This window comes from Eleutherodactylus coqui, chromosome 8 (assembly GCF_035609145.1).
Source record: "Eleutherodactylus coqui strain aEleCoq1 chromosome 8, aEleCoq1.hap1, whole genome shotgun sequence".
NCBI lineage: Eukaryota > Metazoa > Chordata > Amphibia > Anura > Eleutherodactylidae > Eleutherodactylus > Eleutherodactylus coqui.
In genome coordinates this window covers 96,738,667-96,764,629 of record NC_089844.1, presented here as the reverse complement: position 1 = coordinate 96,764,629, position 25,963 = coordinate 96,738,667, and the positions used below count along the sequence as shown (strand labels likewise).

The window sequence follows — 25,963 nt, the reverse complement described above, 5'->3', positions numbered from 1 at the left end:
CTCTCATTCCCACCTACAAGACTTCTCCAGAGCAGCACCAGTCCTCTGGAATGCGCTACCCAAAGCTATCCGTGCAATCTCTGATTCACAAAACTTCAGGCGTGCTCTAAAAATGCACCTCTTTAGGGAGGCATAACATATCCCCTAAACCAAACCCCTCTGTACTCCGCCTGATAACATGCTCCCTGTCCTAGTGACTGCAACCCCTGCTAGCCGCCATCAACCGCCCTTGCAGTCACACCGATTCAGCCACCACACAGCTTAATGTCTGACCATTGTCTATGTGTATAGCATCCCTTACTCTCCACCCTCGCCATACCGTGCACATCTCCAGCCCCTTTACCTTCTGTATCACCCCATTACTTGTAGTATGTAAGCTCATTTGAGCAGGACCCGCACCCCTAGTGTTTCCATCAACTGATTACTATATGTAACCGTGGTTTTTGTACTTTTGGCTTTTTTGTATCCCTCTGTGCTGCGGAATATGTTTGGCGCTATATAAATAAGGATTATTAATATTATATGTTAATAAATGTAAAAAAAATATCTTGCTATTTGTACAGCACCAACTTATTCCGCAGTGCTTTCAAGTAATTTATTTGTTACCCCCCAGCAAGCTGGGTACTCATTTTACCAACCTCAGAAGGATGGAAGGCTGAGTCAACCTTGAGCTGGCTACTTGAACCATACAAGTATTAAACTTGCAACCTTCAGGCCGTGAGCGAGAGTTTAGGACTACATTTCTGCTGCCTTAGCACTCTGCGCCACACGAGGCTCTATAAATTTGAAGTGTCTATACTTTTTTACATAACATTTTTAGTGCTCCTTCACACAGGCGTGTGGTGACACAGTATAACATGTGTGGGTTTTGCACACGTAATACGCTGTACTAATCTGCCATAGGCTCCCATGTTATCGCAGCATAGTGCACGGCAGCTGGCGGCATGCAGCAAGTACGCAATGTCTTACAAAGAGGAAATCAGATTACCCTAAATTCAAGGGTAAAGCATATCCTGAAACACTGCTGCAGCACCCATTGTTTAGCAGTAAGTATGTGGGCAAATATTGTATAACTTAAAAGAAATCATTAATATACTCACAGAATCAACAATGTTTACCACGGATTTTGCAAAGTTGCTGGTATGAATATAAGAGGAGCGTTGTTTCTTGTACTAGAAGAAAAGATAAGAGATGTTCATCGACTTGGAGTATTTTGATATTTCATTTCTGATCCCTGAATGCAATGAATATTACAAAAATGCAATACTGCCACCATGTGGTGACTAAAAAAGTTGTCTTGAAGCGATGAGAAACTTGGTACCTCAAGTTACAATTGCCTTAGAGTAGAATATTTTCTACTGGAACTTATAGCCGGGGGCAAATATATGGAGTGTGCTCTCATCACATCCTTCTGTAGAGTTGACCAAGACCCCCTATGCAATTTACGTAGTGCGCTTGTTCTCTTATTGTCCAGTCAAAGATCAGTATTTAGCTGCGCAGCGTTGTTGTCTTTTAGTTGTAGTATACTTTTTCATGCCGTATAAACTTATGCCTAAACTTTTTTTTAAAAAAGTGCATCATATTGGGGCAAGTCAACCCAGGTAAGTGGGCGCCATATTACTGTGCATGCACTAGATGGCTGACAGAGTTTTATGTGTTATACTGGTATATATCTATACCGGGAAAAGTTACTAGGTGAGATTATAAACCATCATTAAATGGGTTTTTCCGGGCAAATACTACTGATGAGCTAGTTTGGTGTAGGTCATCAGTAGTTGACTACTGGAAACCCACTGCTCGGGATCCCTCAAAGATCTGTTGATCGTCAATCCCACTGGGAGTGCAACAGGGCTACACATCATGTTCGGGGTCAGAGGTGGAGTTTCAATTACACTTCCGGCTCTGACACTGGGGTGGAACGCAGAAGTATAATATGAGGCAGCCCTCTATGATGCTCCAGCCTTTGACCCCAATGAGGACGTCCGGCCACACTGCATTGACAGTGGGTCATAGGAATCAACTATTGATGACATGAGGATAGGTCATCAATAGTATGTGCCTGTACAACTTTTTTAACCCCTTAGTGTTATTTAAAGCCTGTTTGCGCCTTAATGACCAACCAATTTTTCAGTTTTTTTCATGGTCGCATTCCATGAGCCGTTCCTTTTTTAATTTTTCCATCAACCTAGCCATATGAGGGCTTGTTTTTTTTCTGGGACAAATTGTCTTTTTTAATGGCATCATTTTTTAAATACATATAATGTATTGGATAACTTTTTATTATTATTATTAATTTTTTTAGGGGGATTGGGGAAAAAAAGAGATGCTGCTATTTGTTCTTTGGATTCACTTTACAACGTAAAGGGTTAAACACCAGGGATCCAAAATTTCTCTGGTCCCTGATGTTAGAGCAAGTGCCAGGCTATAATCAGTCAAAAGATGGCGCTGCAGATTACCGCTCCATAATGGTCACCATCAAAAGATGTATGGGCGGTCATTAAGGGGTTAATGCACACTGTGGATAGTGTACTGGAGAAGTTCTAGTTCTTTACATAGAAGGTAATTTACAGTCTTCAATAGGCATTTTCTGATTTCTTTATGTTAGAACTTGCCTAATTTGTATAATTGACCAGCTGATTTTTTATTTCATTACATTTGGAGATGAGCGAGCACCCAAATGCTCGGGTCCGCGTTATTCGAGTCGAGCTTTTCGTAAAATTCGAGAGCTCTACTCGAGTAACGAACCCCATTGACTACAATGGGAGACTCGAGCATTTTGTTATGTGGAACGCCGGGTGCCGAGCTTTTTTTTTTTTTTCTTGGTTCGTTCTCTCTCTGGCACAGATTATAAAAAAAAAAGGGAAGGGATTCCCTTCATTCGTGTTGCTGAGCGTTGTTATGCCCACAAATCAATGTATCTATTCCTATGGCTGTATTTTAACCACTGTTTTTTAACCCATCAACGCTGCAGGGTGTACATTTACACCCTGCAGCATCGGGGTATTTATGAGGGGAAATCACGGGGTGATTTTCCTCCATACAACGCAGGTCCTGGCTGTTTCTTACAGCTGACACCCGACGGCAACAGCTCTGATAACCTGCGTGGCTGATCTGAGCTGTTAAGCCTTTAAATGTCGATGTCAAATCTGACAGTGGTATTTAAATCCCCCAAACGTCCCGTAGAACCCCCCCTTGATGAGATTGCAGGGAGCTGTGCAGGTGTCATGGCAGCCAGGAGCCTTCTGAAAGGCCCCAGGACTGTCTTGGCAGAATGCCTATCAAGCCATGCTCGGTCATACTGCCTGACCGAACGCAGTATGATGTAATGCTATGGCATTACATCATACAGCAGGAGCATTCAAGGCATCACATGTTGTTGTCCCCTATGGGGACATTAAAAAAAAGTAAAAATAAGAGCAATAAATTTTTATTAATTATTAAAAACAAAAGGAATAAAAGTCCAAAAAACTCCCCTTTTAACATATTTATAATAAAAGAATCTGAATAATAAAACAAAAATACATATTTGGTATCGCTGGCTGCGTCTGTAAAAGTCTGATCTATCAAAGTAATGCATTATTTACCCTGCATGATGAATGCTGTCAGAAAATTAAAAAGAACACGCTCTTTTGGTCACCCTGTCTCCAAGTAAAAATGCATTAAAAAGCGATCAAAAAGTCATATCTATTCCAGAATGGTACTAAACACAAACGTCCTGTCCCACAAAAAATAAGCCCTCGCACAACTATGTCGACGGAAAAATAAAAAAGTTGAATATGGCGGCAGAAAATTAGTTAAAAAATTAAACATCTTTGAACAAAATAAATGTAGTACACTAAAAACCTATATGTTTGGCATAGTAGTAATCGCACTGACCCATAGAATAAAGTTATCATGTCATTTTTGTTGCAGTTTGTGCGCCGTAGAAACAAGACGCACCGAAAGATGGCGGAAATGTTTTCATTTTACTCCACTCAGAATTTTTTAAAAGGTTTTTCAGTGCATTATATGGTACTTTAAATAGCACCATTGAAAAATACAACTCGTCCCGCAAAAAACAAGCCCTCATACAGCGACGTCGATGGATAAATAAAGGAGTTATGATTTTTTAAAAGGGGGGAGGAAAAACCAAAAATGGAAAAAAAGGCCATGTCCTTAAGGGGTTAAAAACACAGCATGACCTCTTTTTTTCCCAGTTCTACCAGCATATTACTATTATCTTCTATTGGCAACTATGGATCAATATTTGTGCAGCAGAAAATAAAATACACAGAAGCAAAAACAGATCACATACTGATGGCATAAGGTTGTAATGTAATCTATAACACATCCACGCTATGACTAAGCGCTGCTGTGACAGCCTGAAATACATCAGATGGTTGCACCATTGTATGCCCTTCCTGTTGAGATTTTAGCAGGGGTGTAACTATAGAGGATTCAGGGGATGCGGTTGCACCCGGGCCCCAGACCCTTAGGGGGCGCATAAGGCTTCTCTTCTCCATTTAGGGAGCCCAGTACTATGAATAAAGCATTATAGTTGGGGGCCCTGTTACAGATTTTGCATTGGGGCCCAGAAGCTGCAACTTACGCCTCTGGATTTTAGTATGTCTCAATAAGGGCCTATTCACACGAGTGTATATCTGCTGGTGTTTTCATGGCCGGCTGATATACGCTACCATGTGATGCACGGCTCGGTGTATATGCCATCAGGCGGGGGGGGGGCTCTACTAAGCTGTCTCCCCTTCCCTCCCCTTTGTCGGCTCACCTCCTCTCTCCTCCCTCCTCCCCTCTGGCTGTTTGCAATCACAGGGCGTGGGGCTGGGGCTGAGCTAAGCTCCTGCCCCTTCCCCGCCTCTTGTCCGCAGCCAGCAATGGGAGGGATGGGGGAGGATGGAGCTTAGCTCCGCTCCTGATCCGCCCCGGGAGGAGGAGAGAAGGGGGAAGAAGTTTAACAGACATTTAATGATTGCTATATCAGTAGGTGAAATCCGTAGTACGTTTGCACCAAAACCCATGATTATATGATTTCACAGTGATAGAATCTGCAGTTTGCTCTTAATTCCACACGGATTATTTTCCAGTGCGTATGAATAGTTGTCTAAACACCATTTCCACGCATTGTACTGGATTTTGCTGCAGATTTTCAGCGTAGAATGTGCACAGGAGATCGACAACAACTGCTTCATATATGAACAGGGCAATCAGTGTAACATGAGTTTAGTTATCAGCGTATACATTAAATCGTGAATGCCTGGCTTACCATTTGGTGGTCATTTACAATCATAAGTTCCACATATTTCATTTCATCGAATACTCCGCGGGGCACCTGTTGTGGATACATTGCAGTAAATACACTAAGGCAATGCTTGTGATTCTTAATGTTTACAGTAAGTAAATATGGATGGATCTGATAAAAAATCTTTTGTCCTATTTTTTTTTAGCAATGTTGGTAAGAGAACATAACATCACAGATACATAACAGTAGGTCACATTTATTAGGGTATGTCCAGACAAAAATGGGTCTGCAGCAGCTTTCCTGCAGAGGAAAACTATACTGAATGCCGAGGTTGACGTTTTTGTGGCGGATTTGCTGCGGATTTCAACTTTTGAAAAGCATGATATAAATCTTCAGCATAAATTGATATCCATGCCAATTTCCACACAGATTTTATGTGAATTTTTTTCTGCAACACATGGATGAGAGTTGTTAATATTTCATCCACTTTGCTACTAGAAATGCTGCAGATTTTCCATGCAGAAACTGTAGCTGGCTCATTTGTCTGGAGAAGCCCTTAGGGACCTTCTACATGGGATGCAGCCAAATCCGCAGCTGTGGAATTCCTCACCAAAATCTGTAGGTTTAACTGCGGAACAGCAGGCAGGTTTTAAGCCATTTTCAAGTCTGCATCAAAATCCACAGGTAGTCTGTGGATTTGGTGTGGAATTTACCATGGAAAGTGATGCGTCTTGCAGCCTATTCCATCTGGTGTGAAAGGTTCCATAGGAGACAGGGAGTTGAAGTTGTCTTTTATTATAGTAATTAAAAGGTAACTTCAAATCTCTACGTCACAAAAGAATTTGGGAGTACAAATTTATAACCATCTTTGACACTCTCAAGACCGGAATCAACATTGGAAGTGGATTCATGCATCACTGGAGATTATGAGAAATCTATAGCAGAGATAGCACGCTGGCCCGGTGACCCCCTAACACCAATTTAGAGGCCATACACATACATACATACTTCTTCGGATCTATTCCATTAAAGGGGTTTTGTCATTAAAAAAAAAATCATCTAAACGTACCTATCCCTTCCCTGTCTGTCTCCTTATCACATTTTCTCCTGGTTGAGCTTCTCCAGTGCCCCAGGTCAGTTCACTGCAGGCTGGGACCAGCTTGTTATGAGGGCTGGTTATCACAAACTCCTTCCTGCTGGCTCAGTGAAGGTCAGGTCCCTGTGCTGTAGCTTCACTGCCTGGGAAGGAATTGTAATCTATTTCAGAGATAGCTCGCATGAGCAATCTCTGAAGAAGATAGGCAGTCCCCCTGCTGGCCTGTGAACTGTGACGTAAGGTACATTGGCAGACTGCCAACCTAATGTACGTAACCTCATAGGAAGGAGCAAAATCAGGCAAGTGGAGGTGATGTGACACCCTGGACTGCAGGAGACAGGAGAAGATAAGGGAGGTGAAGATCTGGTAAGTAGACTGATGGGGGAGGAATAGATAAGTAGAGCATTTTTCTTTTTTAGTGACAGAACCCCTTTAAGCCTGATGAAGAACTCTGAGTAGGTTCGAAAGCTCGCTATAGAATCATGTATTTTTGTTAGCCATTAAAAGGTATCATATCTACAAGACTACTTGGTTTCTCTTGCTGAGAACAATCACATTAAGATGCATATACACATGAGTATGTTGCAGGTCACATCGTAATCAGCAGAATATGTCTATATCTATAGACACCAGGTGACCTCATGACCATCCGTTTCCTAGTTAAATGAGATTAACTGTGTTAGATTTTTTCAGACTACCCTTTTAGGGACCTTTCACAGAGGATGGAAAATTCTGCAACGGCGTTGCGGAACATGCCCTCCTATGGCATATTCAGCCCCAAAATCTGCACTGCTAATGTGCTGATTTTAGTGCGGAACTGAAAGTAGCAAACCCTGATGGCAATTCTGCATCAAAATCCGCAATTAGCAGTCTAGATTTTGGGCAGAATTCAGGGAAGGCATATTCTGCCATGCTGTTGCAGAATATTCTGTCCCATGTGAAAGACCCCTTATTGTCTCCCTTATTGAGCCGCAGTGTCTTGCAGCCACTAGATATAACATGCATACTTTGTGACACTCACTGCCTATAAACTCCTAAATACTTAATCTGCTAGTTTCACACCAGTAGTGGAGCTGGAGATGTACTATATAGGTACAATGATTGGAGAGTCAGGATAACAACTCCTGTATCAGCTTTAATAGATGCTGCTGCTGTATCACCACGATTTCCCTGACAGGAGTATCACCAGAAAGCAAGAAAAGTTGAATATTCCTGGCAATTTTCTCTTTTATGGTATATTTGCGGTTTATGACATTTTTATGTCATAATGAAACCTTGAACTGAGCCATTTGTGAATGAATAAAACTGGTGCTTTCTAAGTAATCATCTTCTGTATTGTGATAGAATGGACACTCATACATCTGTAGACAGTGGTGATAAACATCCATGTGAGAACTCATGTGACTATATATTCTTAGAACTATCACAGTCTGATAAAATAGCTGCATATTTAGGTGGATAAATTGTCTAAACATGGATTTATATATTTCTGTTACGTTATATTTTCCATTCTCACTTACATTCAGCGCTCTTTTTCTTCTTCTTCGCAGCCATTGTGTTTGTGCAAAGAATGGCTGCTCATTGGTTTTCTTTTCTGTATTTTTCAGAAGCATAAAATAAGCAAATGAAAAAGAGTTCAAATAAAAGCCATCCTCATCATGAAAGCATTGTCAGTATCACTATATGCATGTATAGATGTATGTGTAAAGAGTGCTTGTGTGATACTGCACTCACTGAAGGCTGCATTTCTCTTGAAGGCTGCAGTTGCGGCATGCTGGCTGTAATCAGGAAACAAGTGGCGTCACAACATCAGCTCTGGGCCACCCTGACTGCACCTTCGGCTGACACCTCCTGTCATCCGGCACTTGGCGCCAATGAGTGTCACTGCAGAAGTTCCATTAGCAGTCATCTGTTGGGAATCCCTATGTGTTTCCTGTCACTGCAGAAGTCCTCTTAGGTGTTGTATGTCAAAAATCCCTCAGTGTGTAATGTTCCCTTCTCTTCCTTCTACAATATATCCTGTGGTGTATGGACTGATTGGACAACATTAGATAGACAGCATTTCCATTGATTATATATCCTTCCCTATCCTTCACCTTTTAATAGGTTAGGTCCTGTAGGTTCAAGACGTCGGGCCGTCCCTATCAGGACGTGTACCCTATGTTTAGGAAGGGCTGACTGAAGTAGGTTAGGAATTGCATTCCCACTCCTATATTGGTGTTTCCCACATGGTGGTGCCTTAATTTATGTATATGTTGGTCATTTGCCCATGCACGAATGTAACAGCTGCATGATAAGCAAGGTCTCCCTCTCATTAACAGAAGGGAGGCTTTGCTGATCATGTACCCTTCAAGAGAAATTTGGAGTCTGCTTAATGGGTACAGTAGCACACAAGCACTCTTGAAGTATGCAATCTAGCCAATAGCTTGGTTGACTTTCTCATGACTGGTTCTTTATCCAAGTGATACATAGTGACTTTGACAGGTCATGGTCAAAGTCGCAGTGTAGTCCTAGCCTTAATACAGGAAAGAAATTAGAATTATTAATACAGAGCAGCAGAATCTCAACATTATTCAATATATGACAAAATATGGATTACTATTCTCAGGCAACATGAATGTATAGTATGTATAGGCCTCAAGATGTACCTGAATGGTTTGAAAGTTCAGAGATTTGGGACCCTGGGGCTTTTTCTATGATGTGTGGTCGGCTTGTGCTTTCCTGTGGAAGAAAAACAATCCATGAACACAAGTTAAAGTGCGTTTATATTCAAAAATCAGCACTAATGGTTCTTTTACACGGGTAGATAATGAGCCCCGATCAACAATTATAGCATGTCAAATGTCCCTTGTATTGTACAGTTAAATGAAGCAATTACCATAAGTATTGGGATGAATGATTGTTAATCTGTTCATTCTCACCTACACAGTTTGTACATTGTTGGCAGCACATTCCCTATTCACAGGAGGATGTGTTGTCCACAAAAATTTTTTTGCTTGCATAAAAGATGTAATCAATTAACAAATGGGTGTTTGCTTGATTGTCAGCTAATGGCGGCCAGGATGGTGGTCAGGAGCAAACGTTCTTAGAAGCATTTGTTAGGCTAGTTATCAGCCCGTGTAAATGCTCTTTAGGCTCCACACCGGGAATCCTGTACTTGGTATTAACGTATATAGGAGTCCTGATGAACCCATGTGAAGCAGCGATACAGGTGGGGGGTTCTATTCCCGTGTGTTGGCCTTATCTCCCTTCTCTGTTGGTACACTGCGGGTATAATTTATGTATTTTTCATGTATGCATTTATGGTATATATCTTGATTAGAGATGAGCGAACACGTTCGGCTCCGCCCCTTTTTCGCCCGAACACCGAACTTTGCGAACACTTCAGTGTTCGGGCGAAAAAGTTCGGGGGCCGCCGTGGCAGCGCGGGGGGTGCGGCGGGGAGTGGGGGGGGAGAGGGAGAGAGAGAGGGCTCCCCCCTGTTCCCCGCTACTGCCGCCCGCACCGCCGCGCATCTCCCCGCCCCCCGGCGGCACCCGGACACTTACGCGCGAACACTGCAGTGTTCGGCAAAGCCGGTGTCCGGGTGCGGATGTGTCCGTAACGGACACGTTCGCTCATCCCTAATCTATAACCTTTTGTTTTGATAAACCCAATATTACGTGTTTTTAAGTGTTGACTGCCTTCTTTTACAATTTCTTTCCTTTGTCTTTTTCATTATTCCATGCTTTTTGGTTATAGTTAGTACACACCCCTCACAGTGTTAACCCTATAACAGTCCCATTAAAATTTGAAAAAGTCTCCTGAAAATGTCACTTTTTTATCTTAGATATTAAGTTTATGCCTCATACAAATACATTTGGCACATAACTTGGTCGCTTTGAGTCCATTTTTAACCCCTTAGTGACATAATTAATTTTAGCCTGAAGAACCTTCCTTTTTGTGTTCCTGCAGCCATAACTTTTTATTTTTTTTTGTCAATGTAGCTGTATGAGACCTTGTATTTTGTTTTAGTTTTTAAAGGATCCAGTTTCGGGTATATATAATGTATTCAATGACTTTTAGCAATATTTTGCATTTTTTGGCATTTATTTTTTCTACCATGTGATAGAAACGTTATGTTACCTTTAGTCTACTGGTCAGAAGCATAACTTGAAGCTTCTGTGCCCCAATGCAAAACCTGTAAGAGGGCCTCCAACTATAATGCTTTATTCATAGTACTGGGCTCCCTATATGGAGAAGAGAGGCCTTATGGGCCCCTTAAGGCTCCTGGGCCCGGGTGCAACCGCATCCCCTGCATCCTCTATAGTTACGCCAGCGCTACTGGTCATTACAATTATGACAACGCCAAATTTATAGAATCTTTTTGTATATTTTACTACTTTTGCACAACATAAATCTTTTTTTTTTTTTTTACATAAAGACTATTTGGCCGGTCTTATACGACCGGAAAGGCGGTTAATGCATATTTTATTTCATTAGGCTTTTCTCACCAATTCTTATGTATATGCTTTTTTACCATGTAAACAGACCATATGTCATCCTAGCCTAAAGTCAGCTGACCAGTCACATAATTGCATAAATTCCTAAACTGAGCTAAATATTAGAGCCTGAACAGGACTAGCTGTTGGCTGGATGGGTGAATTACAGTATATTTCTGTTTCCAGTTTCCATGCCATTCTTGCAAGCAATGACTATGACATGCTACTTCACATAAGAAGCTTTTGACAAGAAGACCCTGCAAATCACGCATTTACGGTTTTCTGTCTCCATTTTGCACCTTTCCATATAGAATATAATTCATAAATATTGCTAATTAGGCTTTCATTTTCGCATCTCCAAGCATCATGCTCTATTTCTAAATAGGACAGATATCACATTCCCTATTCCAGTTTAGTCTAGATTTTGAGAGAATGGTGAGTGTATTTTCCTAACATCTAGACTGAAGACAAATTATAATTTTACTCTTTTCATATGAGCTAGGGTTTTTTATATAAGAATGATGTGGGCTTTCTTTGCTCAGTTGTAAACTTACTATAGATGGCACAGGATTTCTTAGGTAAAATAGTTAAAGGCAATCAATGCTAAATACATGCAAGCACAGACTATTTAGCAACATGATCTATTGTTGTGCCAAAATGATCAGCGATGGGGCCAAATGCACCGCAGTAATGGCAGCTATTCATTTTTGTTTACTGCAGACGAACAAAGCTTGAACATTTTACTGGTTCTAATCCACAAATGCACTAAAATTCAGGGACAAAGCCCTTGACAGGCTCCAGAGTATGTCTGAGCGGACAGTGAAAAGTTGAACAAAGCTGCATGACGACGCAGCTAATAAGCCACATAAGTCTTGATGAATATTTTTGAAACTGGAGAATATTAATAGACATGGCACATTCTATTTTCTACAGTTATCTGCTTTAGCACATTAGAGGCAACCCTGTCAGGTTCCTAATGGTACGCAGGCTGCAGGCACTATTGTACTCCAGTGGTCTTTCGTTTAAATCAATCACTTTTGCAGTTTTTGAAAACTTAGATTTTAAAGTTTGCAACGAGTCAGATATGATTCCGGTGTGCCACATGAATATTTATATATTCACTATTGCCCGACCATCTGATACTGCGTAACTGGTCTCCCTGTATGCAGAGTGATAGAAAAATCTGACAATCAGCATGGGGAGCACAGAGTAGAAGTTAGGGTGGCTTCAGACGAGCGTGTATTTTGTGCGTGCATACGCGCGCACAAAAACATGCGTCTATTAGCCCCAATGCATTCCGTATGGTGTGTGCACCTGTCCGTGCTTTAAAGGCATGTGCCTGCAAAGATTGGACATGCGTGCACAATAGGGAATGCACGCATTGTTTTCAATGGAGCCCCGCTGCTGCCAGCGGCTCCATTGCAAACAATGGTCTGCTGGCACCCCTGCATTGTTTTTCAGTGAAGGGCTTTACATATAAGCTCTTCCCTGAAAAACAAAAATTTTAGTGTAAAAAAAAAAATATATATATATAAACTTACCCTTTGCTGCTGCCGTGTTCCCCGCGGGGATGAAGAACACATCTGCCACATGCGGGAGATGTTTCCTTCATCCCCGCTAGTAAAAAGAATTCCCTGCTGCTGCACCTGCCACTTCAATTCTCTTCAATTCACACATGACAGCTGCGGTAGAGGATTCTGCTGCTGGCACCCTGTCAATTGCTTTTAGGGAAGGGCTTTAAATATAATCCCTTCCCTGAAAATCCTGTAAATGTGCTGTAAAAAAACAAAAAAAAATACTCAGCTTGCTTCAGCTGCCGGGGCTCAGCCGCGTCTTCTCCTCCTGTCCCCTGCATTGTGGTGCTGCTCATGCCCGTCATTCATTCATAGATCAGCACTACAGTGCAGGGGACAGGAGGAGAAGACGCTGCTGAGCCCCGGCAGCTGAAGCAAGCTGAGTATCTATTTTTTTTGTTCTTTACAGCACTTTTTAAAGGATTTTAAGGGCAGGGCTTATATTTAAAGCCCTTCCCTGAAAGCAATTGACAGGGTGCCAGCAGCAGAATCCTCTACCGCAGCTGTCATGTGTGACAGTTGCGGTAGAAAATTGAAGAATTCCTCTGCTGCAATGTCTGCATTGCCCAATGTATATAGGTTTAGCAGCCCCTTAGGCTGGTTTCTGATGAGCATATGGTCCATATAGTGGCCCATATTATAGACATGTTCCAATGACATTACAAGTATCTGTCAGCAGTTTTTTCATTAGTATTTGCCTTCATATATATATAATTTATTTTTTTAAGCCCAACTCTCGCCAGGCATCGAAAAATTCTCGAAAAACTCCTAATTGTTCCTCTCCACGGAAATCTTTAATAAAAGGCAAAAGATTTATTCGATCTGAAAAAAAAACATGTACTGAATATACAGTAAAAAAATAAAATACAACTCACCAAAAATCTTGAACCACAGCGTTATGCCAAAAGCCAACCTCCAATAAAGGGAGTGCACAGAGTACAAGGCCAAGCAATGTGGAAAAAAGGATGTATATAGCCCCAGCACTTCTCATAAAAAATTAAATTTTTTTTAGAATATGTCCATAGATGTTAAAAACACTCACAGGAGCGAACGGGGCAAAAAACGCTTTTTTTACGGCGGGCGCATGTTACAATGTGAGAAAAAAATTGCAGCATGCTGAATATTGCCGCAATTTGCGATGTTTTATAGCCCGTGTTTCCTTACAGAGCCTTTCTTTGTGTTGCATTGCATTGTGTGGTGTGGTGCAATGCAACTTTTACAGTAGGAAGTCCTACGGTTTGTTCCTAAAATAAGTCCTAGCTGCATTTAAAAAAGCCAAAACAATTACACTACCTAACAGGCACTGTCCACTCCGCCGCCCTTCTCCTCCTAAAACTCTGATTGAGCGCTCGAGAACCAATCCGTGCAGTGCCTGATGAACCAATCACAGCCATCATATTGAATGGCTGTGATTGGTTCATCAAGCGCTGCATTGATGGTTCTCGAGCACCGCGGCTCAGCCAAATCAGAGTCAGCGCTACCTGGAGGAAGCGGTGGCTGAAGCGCTGCATTGATAGTTCTCGAGCACCGCGGCTCAGCCAAATCAGAGTCAGCGCTACCCTGACCAGGAAGCGGTGGCTGAAGACTGCAAACAAATGTGCCGGAGCTTCAGGAGGTGAAGTGCAGCAGAGCGGATGGCACCTGTTAGGTAATGTATTGTTTTTTGTTTTTTTTTAAATATAGCTAGGGCTTATTTCCAGGGTAGGGCTTGCATTTCATGTTCCCCTAAGCAAAAGAGTGCTACAGCGCGACTGAATTGGGATATCGCTGTGAGAAAACGCAGTGGTATCACACAAAAATCAAGGGAACACAACTGCAATGTCTGAAAATGTGTTCAATTAAGCGGGTGAGAGACTTGGTCACCAATTTCTAGTCAGCTACAAAATGTATTTGGTTGACACCTATAATGCAGAGCACTTGCAGAAATGATTTAACCCTTTCCAATCCAATTTGTATCCTGGTTTTCCTAGGGGGCTTACTCTTTTTCTGCCATTATACAACGGCGCTATATACTGGCTAATGCCAGTACTGCATGAGGTGACACGTTGGATAGGCTCCGACAGCAGGGAGGCTGGCAATATACAGTAAGAGATCCCCACAGGTATCTTCCAACATCAGAGCTGTAGAATCATAATGCCTTTAGACGTCAGACAGTAGATTGGAAAGGGTTAATACAAAGACCAATTAGCTACAATGTAAACCTCTTTACCGCAGTTTGCCTTCGATTCAGTCTGGAATGGCAACGACACCATAATTTTATATTAGAAATACATTTTTCTTTTCCTTCGGCTCCCCGACATAATGGTTATCCAATCCTCCCATCATGATTCCCTCGTAAGTAAAAAATCCAAACACTGAAGGGATGGCAAAACTCATCCATAGCTTCCTATGCCAGACGATAGGCGTTATGCCACTAGACGTCTCTCAGTGTGGACAGATAAACTCTCCGGTTAGGTTTCTCTACGGTCACCAAACTCCTTGTCATCAATTGTATCTGGCACCTACATAAAACACCTGGCTGGATACAGTTAGAATAAAGCAGCCCAGTGCCATTCATTTGTAAGGCTAATTTCACATGGGCGATTGCGATTTTACTGAGAGAAAATCGCGTCAAAAACTTTTTTCACTTTGCTGCCGCTTGTAATTTTCTTGAACGTTTCTATCGCACAATTTTGCAGCAATTTTTTTTTTCTTTTTTTTAAGCGTGAAAATTAATAGGACTTTCTAATGTTAAAAAACGCATCACATTGCACAAAAATTTCAAGTTGGTACCTTGCGATGCAATAAAAAGGAGGTTCCATAGAGAAACATGGGAGATAAAAAAAAAAAAACACAAAAAACAGAACCGATAGGACAATTTTTTTTTTAATTGCAACATTGCATGAATGAAAACTTCACAAATGTGAAGGAAACCATTGACAAGCATGGGTTTCATAATTCTGCGTTCTTACTCACTCTCGCACTGCGTGAAACCACCCTAAGGCCTCATGTCCACGGGCATAATTGAATTGCGGAATCAGTTTTCCTGCAGTTCAATCAGCTCATAGACTGTCATTGGGCATCCGCAGATATCTTAAATAGCTGTGGATGTAATTTTTTTCCCGGTGTGCGGATCGCATGCACGGTACAAAAACGCAGCATGATTCATTTTTCTGCGAATCCCGCAGTGATAGTTTCTATTGAAGTCAATGGAAGCCGTCTGATCCGTGGCACACCTGCAGCTGACACTGCGGATGTGCTGCGGATCCACTGGAAAGCAGGAGATTTAAAAAAAAAAGCACCGTGCAGAAGAAAGAAGATCCAGCCGCGACGCAGGAGACCCGCATCACATCCGGACAGGTGACGTCTTTTTGGCCTTATGTCTGCGGGCACGGGTGGAATCCGCTGCGGGTTTCCATACTTAGAATCCATGCGTGCCCGTGGACATGAGGCCTCAGGGCGCCTTCACACTTGCGATCACGATATCGCTGTGGTTTTGTGAACACAAATGTCAATAAGACTTTCTAATGTTAAAAATGCAATGCACAAAAATCACAAGTTTGTGCTTTGCGATTTTTGTGCGATACGTTTTTAACGTTAGAAAGTCCCATTGACAGTCGCGTTAAGAAAACGCAGCGATATCGCGATCGCAAGTGTGAAGGCGCCCTAAGTCTAATGACTACAGTTTTCCTCTATGTCACAATGTAAGGACCTCTCCAGGACTATGTTAATTGTGATACCGGTTCGGGGTGGGTCGGTTGGGTGTGGGCACACCTGAATCTTGGTTTTTGGTTTAGACATCAGCAACAATAATTGTACTTTAACTTTACAAATGTGACAAATAAAATCACTTTGACTTTCAGAATCCTTGAAAAGTTCTCAGCAGGAGCAATTGGTGGCCCTGGTCACGTCCCGCTCCAGTGGAAGAAGCGAGCAGCATTAGTCGACAAGTATGAATCAGCACAATTTTGCTGTCTCACACACTGGAACGCCTCTGCGATTTCCCAAGCAGAACATTTGCTGTCAGATATCACACAGTCATTCTGAAGGTATAATTTAAACTGGTAAGCAGAAAACTGCACTTAACATCGATGTCCACAGCAGAATGTACAAAAAGGAGAGTCCTACATGAGTGCATCCTTCTAGTTGTCAGAATATACTATTCCAGTGCAGACTTTCACAAAAAGAGCATTTTTAGGCAATGCACAGTTGTGATCTTGTTCTGCACATATTTTGATTGCAGATACTGTACGGAGAATATACAATGTTCCTGCATTTCCAACTAGGCAGCTAAGGCTTTCATCCAACACCCTAAGTATTTCCTTTTTTCTTTTTGGGTTTAAACACATGGGAGTGTTTTTGGCCCGTTATGTGGCTGTGAAAATTACGGCCGCTTAACGGGACGAAACATTGATTTCAATGGTTTTGTTTTCCCTATCGGGATTGTTGCGTTTTAATACTACGCACAAGAATAGGACTGACCCTATCTTTCTTGCACTTAGTTTTTCTACGTGTGAGAATGATAGAGCAGACCTAGCTTCCTGTTTTTTTCCCAAACTTTGTTGCCAAGCTCCTTGCTATAAATCCTGTTATTTGTATTGCACCATGTATTGGGTACTCATGATTACAGCGAAGAGCTTGGCAGCAAACACTGGGGTTCAGCCTCAAGTGAAAGAACTGATATTGGCAGCGGCCGGACATAGCTATATAACAAGAGTATTTAAAGGGGTTGTCCCGCGCCGAAACGGGTTTTTTTTTTTTTTAAACCCCCCCCCCGTTCGGCGCGAGACAACCCCGATGCAGGGGTTAAAAAAACCACCCGCACAGCGCTTACCTGAATCCCGGCGGTCCGGCGTCTTCATACTCACCTGCTGAAGATGGCCGCCGGGATCCTCTGTCTTCATGGACCGCAGGGCTTCTGTGCGGTCCATTGCCGATTCCAGCCTCCTGATTGGCTGGAATCGGCACGTGACGGGGCGGAGCTACACGGAGCCCCATTCAGAAAAGAAGAAGACCCGGACTGCGCAAGCGCGGCTAATTTGGCCATCGGAGGGCGAAAAATTAGTCGGCACCATGGAGACGAGGACGCCAGCAACGGAGCAGGTAAGTATAAAACTTTTTATAACTTCTGTATGGCTCATAATTAATGCACAATGTATATTACAAAGTGCATTATTATGGCCATGCAGAAGTGTATAGACCCACTTGCTGCCTCGGGACAACCCCTTTAAGGTTGTGTACACTGGTGTAACTATAGGGGATGCAGGGGATGTGGTTGCACCTGGGCCCAGGGGCCTTAGGAGCCCATAAGGCCTCTCTTCTCCATATAGGGAGCCCAGTACTATGGATAAAGCATTATAGTTAGGGCCCTGTTACAGGTTTTGCATTGGGGCCCAGAAGCTTCAAGTTACATCTCTGCGTCAAGGGCTTAAAGGGGTTCTGACACAAATAAGGTTTTTATGCTTTAGCAGCCATTGTTCCCTGGTCTGCCTAATAGACCCAGGGAACCCATGGGTTAATGGCTGCTAAAGCATAAAAATCTTATACTTACCTGTTCTCCTATTGTTGTTGACATGGGGGGTCATCTCCCGGCAGCATATTAGCACTTTCTGCTTAGGTTAAGCAGCCTGACTAGAGCCACCTGATTGGTGCACGCTGTGCAGTCACGTGGTGCCGAAGAGCCAATCAGGTGGCTCTAATCAGCAGCGCTGCTTAACCTAAGCAGAAAGTGCTAGTATGCCTCCCGGCAGGCAGTCTTCTTCCTCCAGCAGCTGCGCCGCTCCGGGATCGCGCGCATGCGCAGTGGAGAGGTGCCCTCTGACAGGAGTCAGGACGGGCCGCGTCTCCACTGCGCATGCTCAGCACTCCGGAGTTCACTGCTTGTGACGTGCTTGCTGTGGCGGTCCGTCCGTTGACCTCGGAAGTGCCTGACGGACGGACCAGAGCAGGAAGCGGTCTTTTTGACCGCTCCTGCTCTGCTTTAAAGGCACAGAAGAAGATGCCGGCTGATGGGGACATGCCTGGCGATCGGGCCAGGCCAGGCAAGGTGAGTACAATTTTTTTTTTTCATGTCAGAACCCCTTTAAGAGAAGTTGGGGGGCCCTAAGATAAACTTTTGCACCCAGGCCAGCTGGTTGTATAGGTAGGTGAGGGCAATGCATACTCTCCACATTCCCAAATAAATGTCCTGTTTCCGCACATGAGGCGCCTGTCCTATTTCTATTTTTCATGGATAGAAAATATTTGGCGCTAATAGCTCCAACTATCTTCTTTGCTTACAGTGGTGTAAAATATACCAGCCTTAGTAAATAAGGCCAATGCTCTCTCTACAGTATAACAAGGGTGCAAGGGATGAAGATCATCGCCCCGTTGACAATGCTACCTGAGTTGCTAAATTACTTCAGAGATGCAAAAACTAAGTCAGGAATTTGCTGAATGAAAAAAGCAACTAAATAATGAGCATCTGGCATATTGTGTGATGTATCCAGTAGGCTCACCATTGTATTATCAGCAATTTCCTAACATATTTGAAACCTCAGAATTGTATTTTTTAGCGAGGGCATGAATTTTGATTTGGATAATAAATGAGAGCAGCCTCGGTGAAAACAAAACCCCCACAGCTGCTTTTCAAGTGCTGTCAGTATGCAAAAGTGTGTGGGTGAGCATCTGATCTATTCTCTCCATGGAGAAGTGGAATTGCTGGGGTGCTTGCCATCGGTACTTTACATTGACCCTCTGCTCTTATCATCGTATCGTTGACTATGTTATGCTGACACAGCATTTAATATCCCCACAGCCGTGGTTCTGTATTGGGCCTCCCTTACACCGGTGCTTTTTTCTTTGAGTAATGCTGCGTTTTCAGCAAAGCACTAATCGCAGTATAAGGCTCTCATTGTTTTCAATGTAGCCTCTCAGACAACCACTCGATCGCAGCGCGGCGATTTCCGAGCAGAGTCTGTTCTATTTTTCAGACTCTGAAAGATGAGAAGTGCTAAAAGCCGATGTCAGCTGCAGCATGGCAAAGCGTGTCGATCAAAATCGCGGCACTTTGCCGATCACCTGTGTGAGGGAAGCCTTAGGGCATGTCCACACGGGGCACAAACATTGTAGATGATTCACAAGAAAACTGCATGTAGAAACTCCACATTATTTAGGGCTAATGCCCACGAGCGTCACGGGATACGCCTGCAGGTTTACGCTGCGGGAGTGCCGTCATTAAAAACAAAAAGTGCCTGCTGGTGATCGCGGGATTCCGCGGTCTCCATTAACCCCTTGAGTGGCACGCCCGGAAAATTTCCGGGACGAGCTCCACTGCTCATAGCAACATAGCCCGGAAGATTTCCGGGCTATGTATCACTATGGGAGCTGCAGAGCACAATGCCACAAGCTGTGACAGTGTGCTCTGCCTCCACAGACCCACAGAGAACAAAGCAAGGGCTTTGAAAAACCAGCAGAAGATATTGCCGATATGCCGGCAATCTCCTGCTTTGTTTACAGGTTGCCATAGAGACCATCGGCTTGTCAGAAGCAAGCCGATGGTCTCTGTGGCAGGGAGAGCTGGTTGTTAGCTGTCAGAGGACAGCTAGGTACTAGCTCTTACAGCAGAGATCAGAGAAAACCTCCGATCTCTGCTGTGTTAACCCTTTACATGCTGCAGTCTATGTGACTGCAGCATGTAAAGGGCTGTCACTGCAGCATGTAAAGGGCTGTCACCATCGGACCCCCGGAATGTGATCAGGGGTCCTGATGGGTCCCTGTGGAAGTCCCCTAAAGGGACAAAAAAAAAAATTTAAATAAATAAATAAATAAATAAAAAAGTTAAAAAATTATAAAAAAAATTATAAAAACACTTGTCTCCCTTTACTTTGTAAAAAATCAAAAATACAATAACACATGTGGTATCCATGCGTCGTAATGACCCAGAGAAGGAAGTTAATACATTATGTAACCCCTTAATGACATGGCCCCTTTTTTTCTTTTTTCCCCATTTCTTTTTTTCCTCCCCCCTGTTTAAAAAATCACAACTTGTCCCGCAAAAAACAAGCCCTTATATGGCCATGTCAATGAAAAAATGAAAAAGTTATGGCTCTTGAGACGCAACTGCAAAATTAGTTGAAATTCAATGATTAGACCATTTTAAAAAACCTGCCTTGGTGGGCACGACAGGGTGGTAGGAAACCCGCCACTCAAGGGGTTAAGGCTATATTAATGGAGACCTCACGCTGGAGGTAATCCGTGGCAAATAGCCACAATTTATTTCCCACTGCGGAAATCCGTGGTAGAATTCCGCATACGAGCATTGGCAGGCAGAAAGCTATTAAGTTCAATAGAACCTAATAGCTGCGGAATTCACATGTGGAGAAATCCAGTAGAAATCCGTTCGTTGGCATTCACCCTTACAGTAGCAGTACAGTGGATGAGATTTCAACAAATCTCATTCACATGCAGCACACAAAAATCTGTGCGGAATCCGCATTGGCGTTAACCTGAATCCTATATGAAGAAGCTACAATCCCACCAAGAATGTCAGTCCTGCATATTTATTATTATGACAACCCCAAAAACAATGTCCAAGACAGGACTGCAGAAATTATCATAAAAAATAGTTTACTGAGAATGACATATATAATAAAAACCTTTAAAAACCAAAACATGAAGGAAATGCAGCATCACCTCAAGTCACACCTCAAGAAATTCCTAGAGAAAATCATGCTCCTATCAACCTGCAATAGGCATAACCAAGCTCCATATCATGCACATAATAAAGTATTACCACGTAACCGAGGGTCTGGAAATCCCTGCGCCCCGTGTGTGACCTGCGGTGATGCATTTCCCTATGTATTGATGCTGCATTTCCTCCACGTTTGGTTTTTTTAAATGTTTTTATTATATATGTAATTTTCAATAAATTATTTATTATGATTAGAGATGAGCGAGCATACTCGATAGGGCAAACTACTCGAGCGAGTAGTGCCTTATTCGAGTACCTGCCCGCTCGTCTCTAAAGATTCAGTTGCCAGCAGGGGGCGGGGAGGAACGGAGGGGAGATCTCTCTCTCCCTCTCTCTCTCCTCCCCCCCCCCCCCCGCTCCCCCCTGCTCCCCGCCGCAACTCACCTGTCACCCACGCCGGCAGCCGAATCTTTAGAGACTAGCGGGCAGGTACTCGAATAAGGCACTACTCGCTCGAGTGGTTTGTCTTATCGAGTACGCTCGCTCATCGCTAATTATGATCATTTCTGCAGTCCTGTCTTGCACATTATTATTGGAGTTAACATTCAGTGCAGATTTTTAATCAGCAACATGTCAATTGTTTGCTGCAGATTTTCACACCGGAATTTACCCCTTTCATTGAGTAAAATGACATCTACAGAAAGTTTTTAGCAAAGTCAGCATGTAAAACGTGGATTTTATTGCAGATTTGTTGCAGATTTTGCCAAAGAATTGCATTAAAATCCAAGGTGAAATTTCTTCCATTCTGTTCACAACTATACTGATATCTTCAAACGCATCTGGTCCACTCAACTTTGTAATTGGTGCAATTCCTTTAAAAATGATAGTATTACAACAAGCTGGCTGCAAAACTGTCGTGGTGTGATTGCTGCATCACAGAAGCAGCTCTGGGCTGATGTCACAGCTTCATTCCGGTCTATGTGCCCATGGCATTGGTGTATGCGCCCCATCATTCGGCGCTGTGCGCTGATGTGCACGCATCTGTGTGTTGGTATAAGGTCATATTGGTCTCGGGGAGGCGGTTTCCCCAGCCAGCTAATCAACTATTATTATAATTAGAGATGAGCGAACGTACTCGGTAAGGCCGATTTCGCAATCGAGCACCGCGATTTTCGAGTACTTCACTACTCGGGTTAAAAGATTCGGGGGTCGCCGGGGGGCGTGGCGTGGCGTGGTGGAGCGGGGGGTAGCAGCGGGGAACAGGGGGGAGCCCTCTCTCTCTCCCTCTCCCCCCCCCACTCCCCGCTGCAACCCCCCGCTCACCCACAGCGCCCCCGAGTACTTTTCACCCGAGTAGTGAAGTACTCGAAAATCGCGGTGCTCGATTGCGAAATCGCCCTTACCGAGTACGTTCGCTCATCTCTAATTATAATGCATATATTCTGGCTCCCAAGTTACGGACGTGGAACTGCCTTTGTCAGGGCGATGACCTCACTTCTAGACAAGGTTAGCCCTTATTAGTATGAAAGGTGAGATTTCCCTTTTCCTATTGTCTAATTATGCTATTAGTAGTTTTGTTCTACGAGTTTTCAGATTGTGTATATATTCGTCCTTTTTGACAACTTTTACGTCCGATCCGGACAAGGTATTTTTGGTGTCCGGCTCAGATGTAACAGTAAGCTCTTGTAAGCAGGTCTTCTATCCTTTTGTCTCATTGTTGATTTTAAAACAGACCTGTCACCTGAATATGTTTACAAGGACAGGTCTGCTCTCCTATTTTGCTTTTTGCTTATGTCCGTTTTTCAGCAGGAAAAACCCATTTTCTTGTGTAGCCTTTTCCTGCTTCTTCTCTTCTGGAGAAGGAAGACGCAGGAGGAGGACAAAGGAAGAAGCTTGATGATTCAGTGGTCAGCACTGTTGTCTTGTAGTGCTGGGGTGCTAGGTTAAAATCCCATCAAGCACAATATCAACTTCCAAAATTCCACACAGATGTCACCCTTGGTCAGATATAAGCTAGGACTCCTGCACTGCAAGCCAGCAGTACTAACAACAGAACCACCATCTTAGTTTTTTTTTCTTCTTCTTTCTCACGAGGAGGAGAAAAAAAGAATAAGCACAATGAGAACATGCAATTTCTATGCAGATGTTGTCCAAAGTCAGACATGAACCTAGAACCCCTGGCTACAAGGCAATAGTGACCACTGAATCATCAATATTCTTCTATTGTCATCCTAGAAGAAGGAGAACAAGGGAAAGATATTATTCTTCTTGTCTTCCTCTTTTCTCTTCTACTTCACTTTCTTTTTCTTCTTCTCATCTGGAGGAGGGTGAAGAAAGAGAAACAAGAAGAAGGAAGAAAAAGCATTGTAGCTTAGTCATTAGCACTTTTTGCCTTGCACTGCTGGGGTCCTAGGTTGAAATCTGACCAAGGACAACATCTGCATGGACTTTGCATGTTCTCTTTCTGTTTCTCATTCTTCTCCTCCTCTAGAGAAGGAGGAATAAGTGTTGTGAGCTTGTTGTGCTGAAGACATAGGACCATCTCTGACTAAGAGTCATACAGTAAACGAAGGGGTGCGTCCCTGAAATACGTTTTCAATTGGTGACGAAGGGGTGCGTCCCCGAAACGCGTTTTCAATTGCAGACAAAGGGGTGCATCCCCGAAACACGTTTTTAATTGCCGAACTGATGAAGGGGTGCGTCCCCGAAACGCATTTTCAATTGCTACTTCTTTCTTCCCTGTTCCCCTGCCACATACAGGACCTCTGACGCACCCAAAACACCTTTGGGATTGTGTCACCTCAAGGCATCCTGTTGTGCCCAATCCAGCCGTACTGACGAAGGGGTGCATCCCTGAAACGTTTTTTCAATTGCTGTTTTTTATCTTGTGAAATAATAAAAAAGTGCCTTCACTATCACATATTGGATCTTTTATCTCCTAGTAGCTTAGAGGGTTGCGCCCCCAACCCAGTTTTTTTCCACATTCTTTTCGATACAGTAAAAGAAGGGAGTCTGTGGCAGCATGGATGGATGCAATAAATACTGAAACTTTTATTCCTCCATAGCAAATAAAAGAGCTGCAACGTTTCGACCGGTAGACAGGTCTTTGTCAAGTGACCTGTCTACAGGTCGAAACGTTGCAGCTATATTTGCTATGGAGGCATAAAAGTGTCAGTGTTTGTTGCATCTATCCATGCTGCCGCAGACTCAGTTCTTTTACTGTATGTCTTGGGAACCAAGGTCTGGGTTCCAGTTGCCGTGGCTTTGCACTACCCTCGTAGTCCTGATCTTGTGGGTTTGGAGTGAGTGCTGCTTGTATATACTTTCTTCTACTTAGACTAAGCATCACATCTGTTTGGGTTTTTATGTTCTTTTTACATTTCTTCTTCTCTTCATCTAGAGATGAAAGAACAAGAGTGGTGGTTAACTGATAGCATTGTTGCCTTACAGTGCTGGAGTTCTAGGTTCAACTGTGAACAAGGGTGACAACTGTATGGAGTTTTCCAAAGTTGATATTGTCCTTGATGTGATTTGAGCCTAGGACCCCAGCACTGCAAGGCAACAGTGCTAACTACTGAGCCGAATTCACTAAAGAGGTGGCACCACCACCACTGGAAATGAAAAACAGATTGCTTTCCAGTTCCATCCATCTCCCATTGACAACAATGCGATAAAAATTGATCCATCTGTATTCTGTTTCCGAAAATGGAAACAAAAGCGCAACAATCAACGCTTTTGTTCTGATGGAAAAAACGGAATAGAGATGTAAAATACCAAAACGGATTGAAACTATAGATCTTCAGTATCAGTACATTTCTATGGGCTGGAAAACTGAAACATTTTCTGCCCGTTTTGCTGTCCCCAAGATGAAACAGCAAAATGGGAACTAAATCGCAGGGATTTTCCTGGACATGAAAAAAAAAATATACGAGCTTAAAATAAAGTTATTCACTTTTTTCTTCATTTATATATAATTTTTCATGTCCTAGAACACTCCTTAAATCATTGCTCAATGTAAGATACTTACAGAATTGTGAGTTATGTCCACCGGATGTATGGTGTAGGTGTGAGTGCCATCATCAAACATTCCGCTAGAAGAGAAACATATCGTTAAACAAATGACATCGTATCAACTAGTAATTTACAATTTTTTACCCCAGAGTGCAGGAGTTTGGTTTGGTTTTGTCTTGTTATGATTATCACAGCCGCATAACAGAGAGAAAATAAATTTCGTCTGAATCAGCCCAAATCTGTGGCTCTTCTGCTACAGGTTTTGTCGCAGATCGGCACACGGATTTACACCTGCCAATGAGCAAAATCCGCATGTGGAATTTACAATGCATTTCTGCACAGATCCGTTACTTCTTCATGTGAATCCATACAGAAAAGTATGTTAATACCTCGGTATTTAAATAAATGTACTCATATAATAGTGGCCAGAATAATCTCTTTCTCTGAGAGTTTACATAGCCAATTTTTATGCGCGATTTCTGTGCATTGTGAGATGCACAAAAATCACATGTGATAAGAACCCATTATGTTCAATGGGGTAATGTACACGAGTAGAGATGAGCGAGCACGCTCGGATAAGTCAGTTACTCGAGCGAGCCTCGCTGTTCTCGAGTAACTGCTTACTGGTCCGAGCGTGCTGGGGAAGGGGGTAGCGGGGGAGAGAGTGAGAGAGATCTCTCTCTCCTCCCCCCGCCACATCCCCCTCCGAGCACGCTCGGACAAGAATACAGTTACTCGAGAACAGCGAGGCTCGCTCGAGTAACTGACTTATCTGAGCGTGCTCGCTCATCTCTATGCACAAGCAATTTTTTTTTTCTGTTGTAACGATAGTGTAAGATCAAAAAATCACAGCGTGCCCTATTTTGGGGCAATTCTGTTAATGGATTGCCAATTATTTCTTATGGGTGCATGGAA

General features: G+C 43.0%; 1 protein-coding gene and 1 non-coding gene across 2 annotated transcripts in view; both read right to left on the bottom strand.

Annotated features, from left to right (window-relative positions):
- Positions 1 to 25,963, bottom strand: part of ADAM23 (ADAM metallopeptidase domain 23) — a 175,961-nt gene that overhangs the window by 61,241 nt on the left and 88,757 nt on the right. The window contains exons 6-10 of the mRNA XM_066577434.1: positions 25,065 to 25,128; positions 8,981 to 9,053; positions 7,853 to 7,926; positions 5,261 to 5,326; positions 1,101 to 1,172 (exon numbers count right to left, since the gene is read on the bottom strand). Of these exons, the coding sequence (XP_066433531.1) occupies positions 1,101 to 1,172; positions 5,261 to 5,326; positions 7,853 to 7,926; positions 8,981 to 9,053; positions 25,065 to 25,128 (349 nt within the window). The remainder of the gene's footprint in view (positions 1 to 1,100; positions 1,173 to 5,260; positions 5,327 to 7,852; positions 7,927 to 8,980; positions 9,054 to 25,064; positions 25,129 to 25,963) is intronic.
- Positions 13,114 to 13,228, bottom strand: LOC136578169 (U5 spliceosomal RNA). The gene has a single exon (XR_010786589.1). It is a non-coding gene; the product is annotated as a U5 spliceosomal RNA (small nuclear RNA).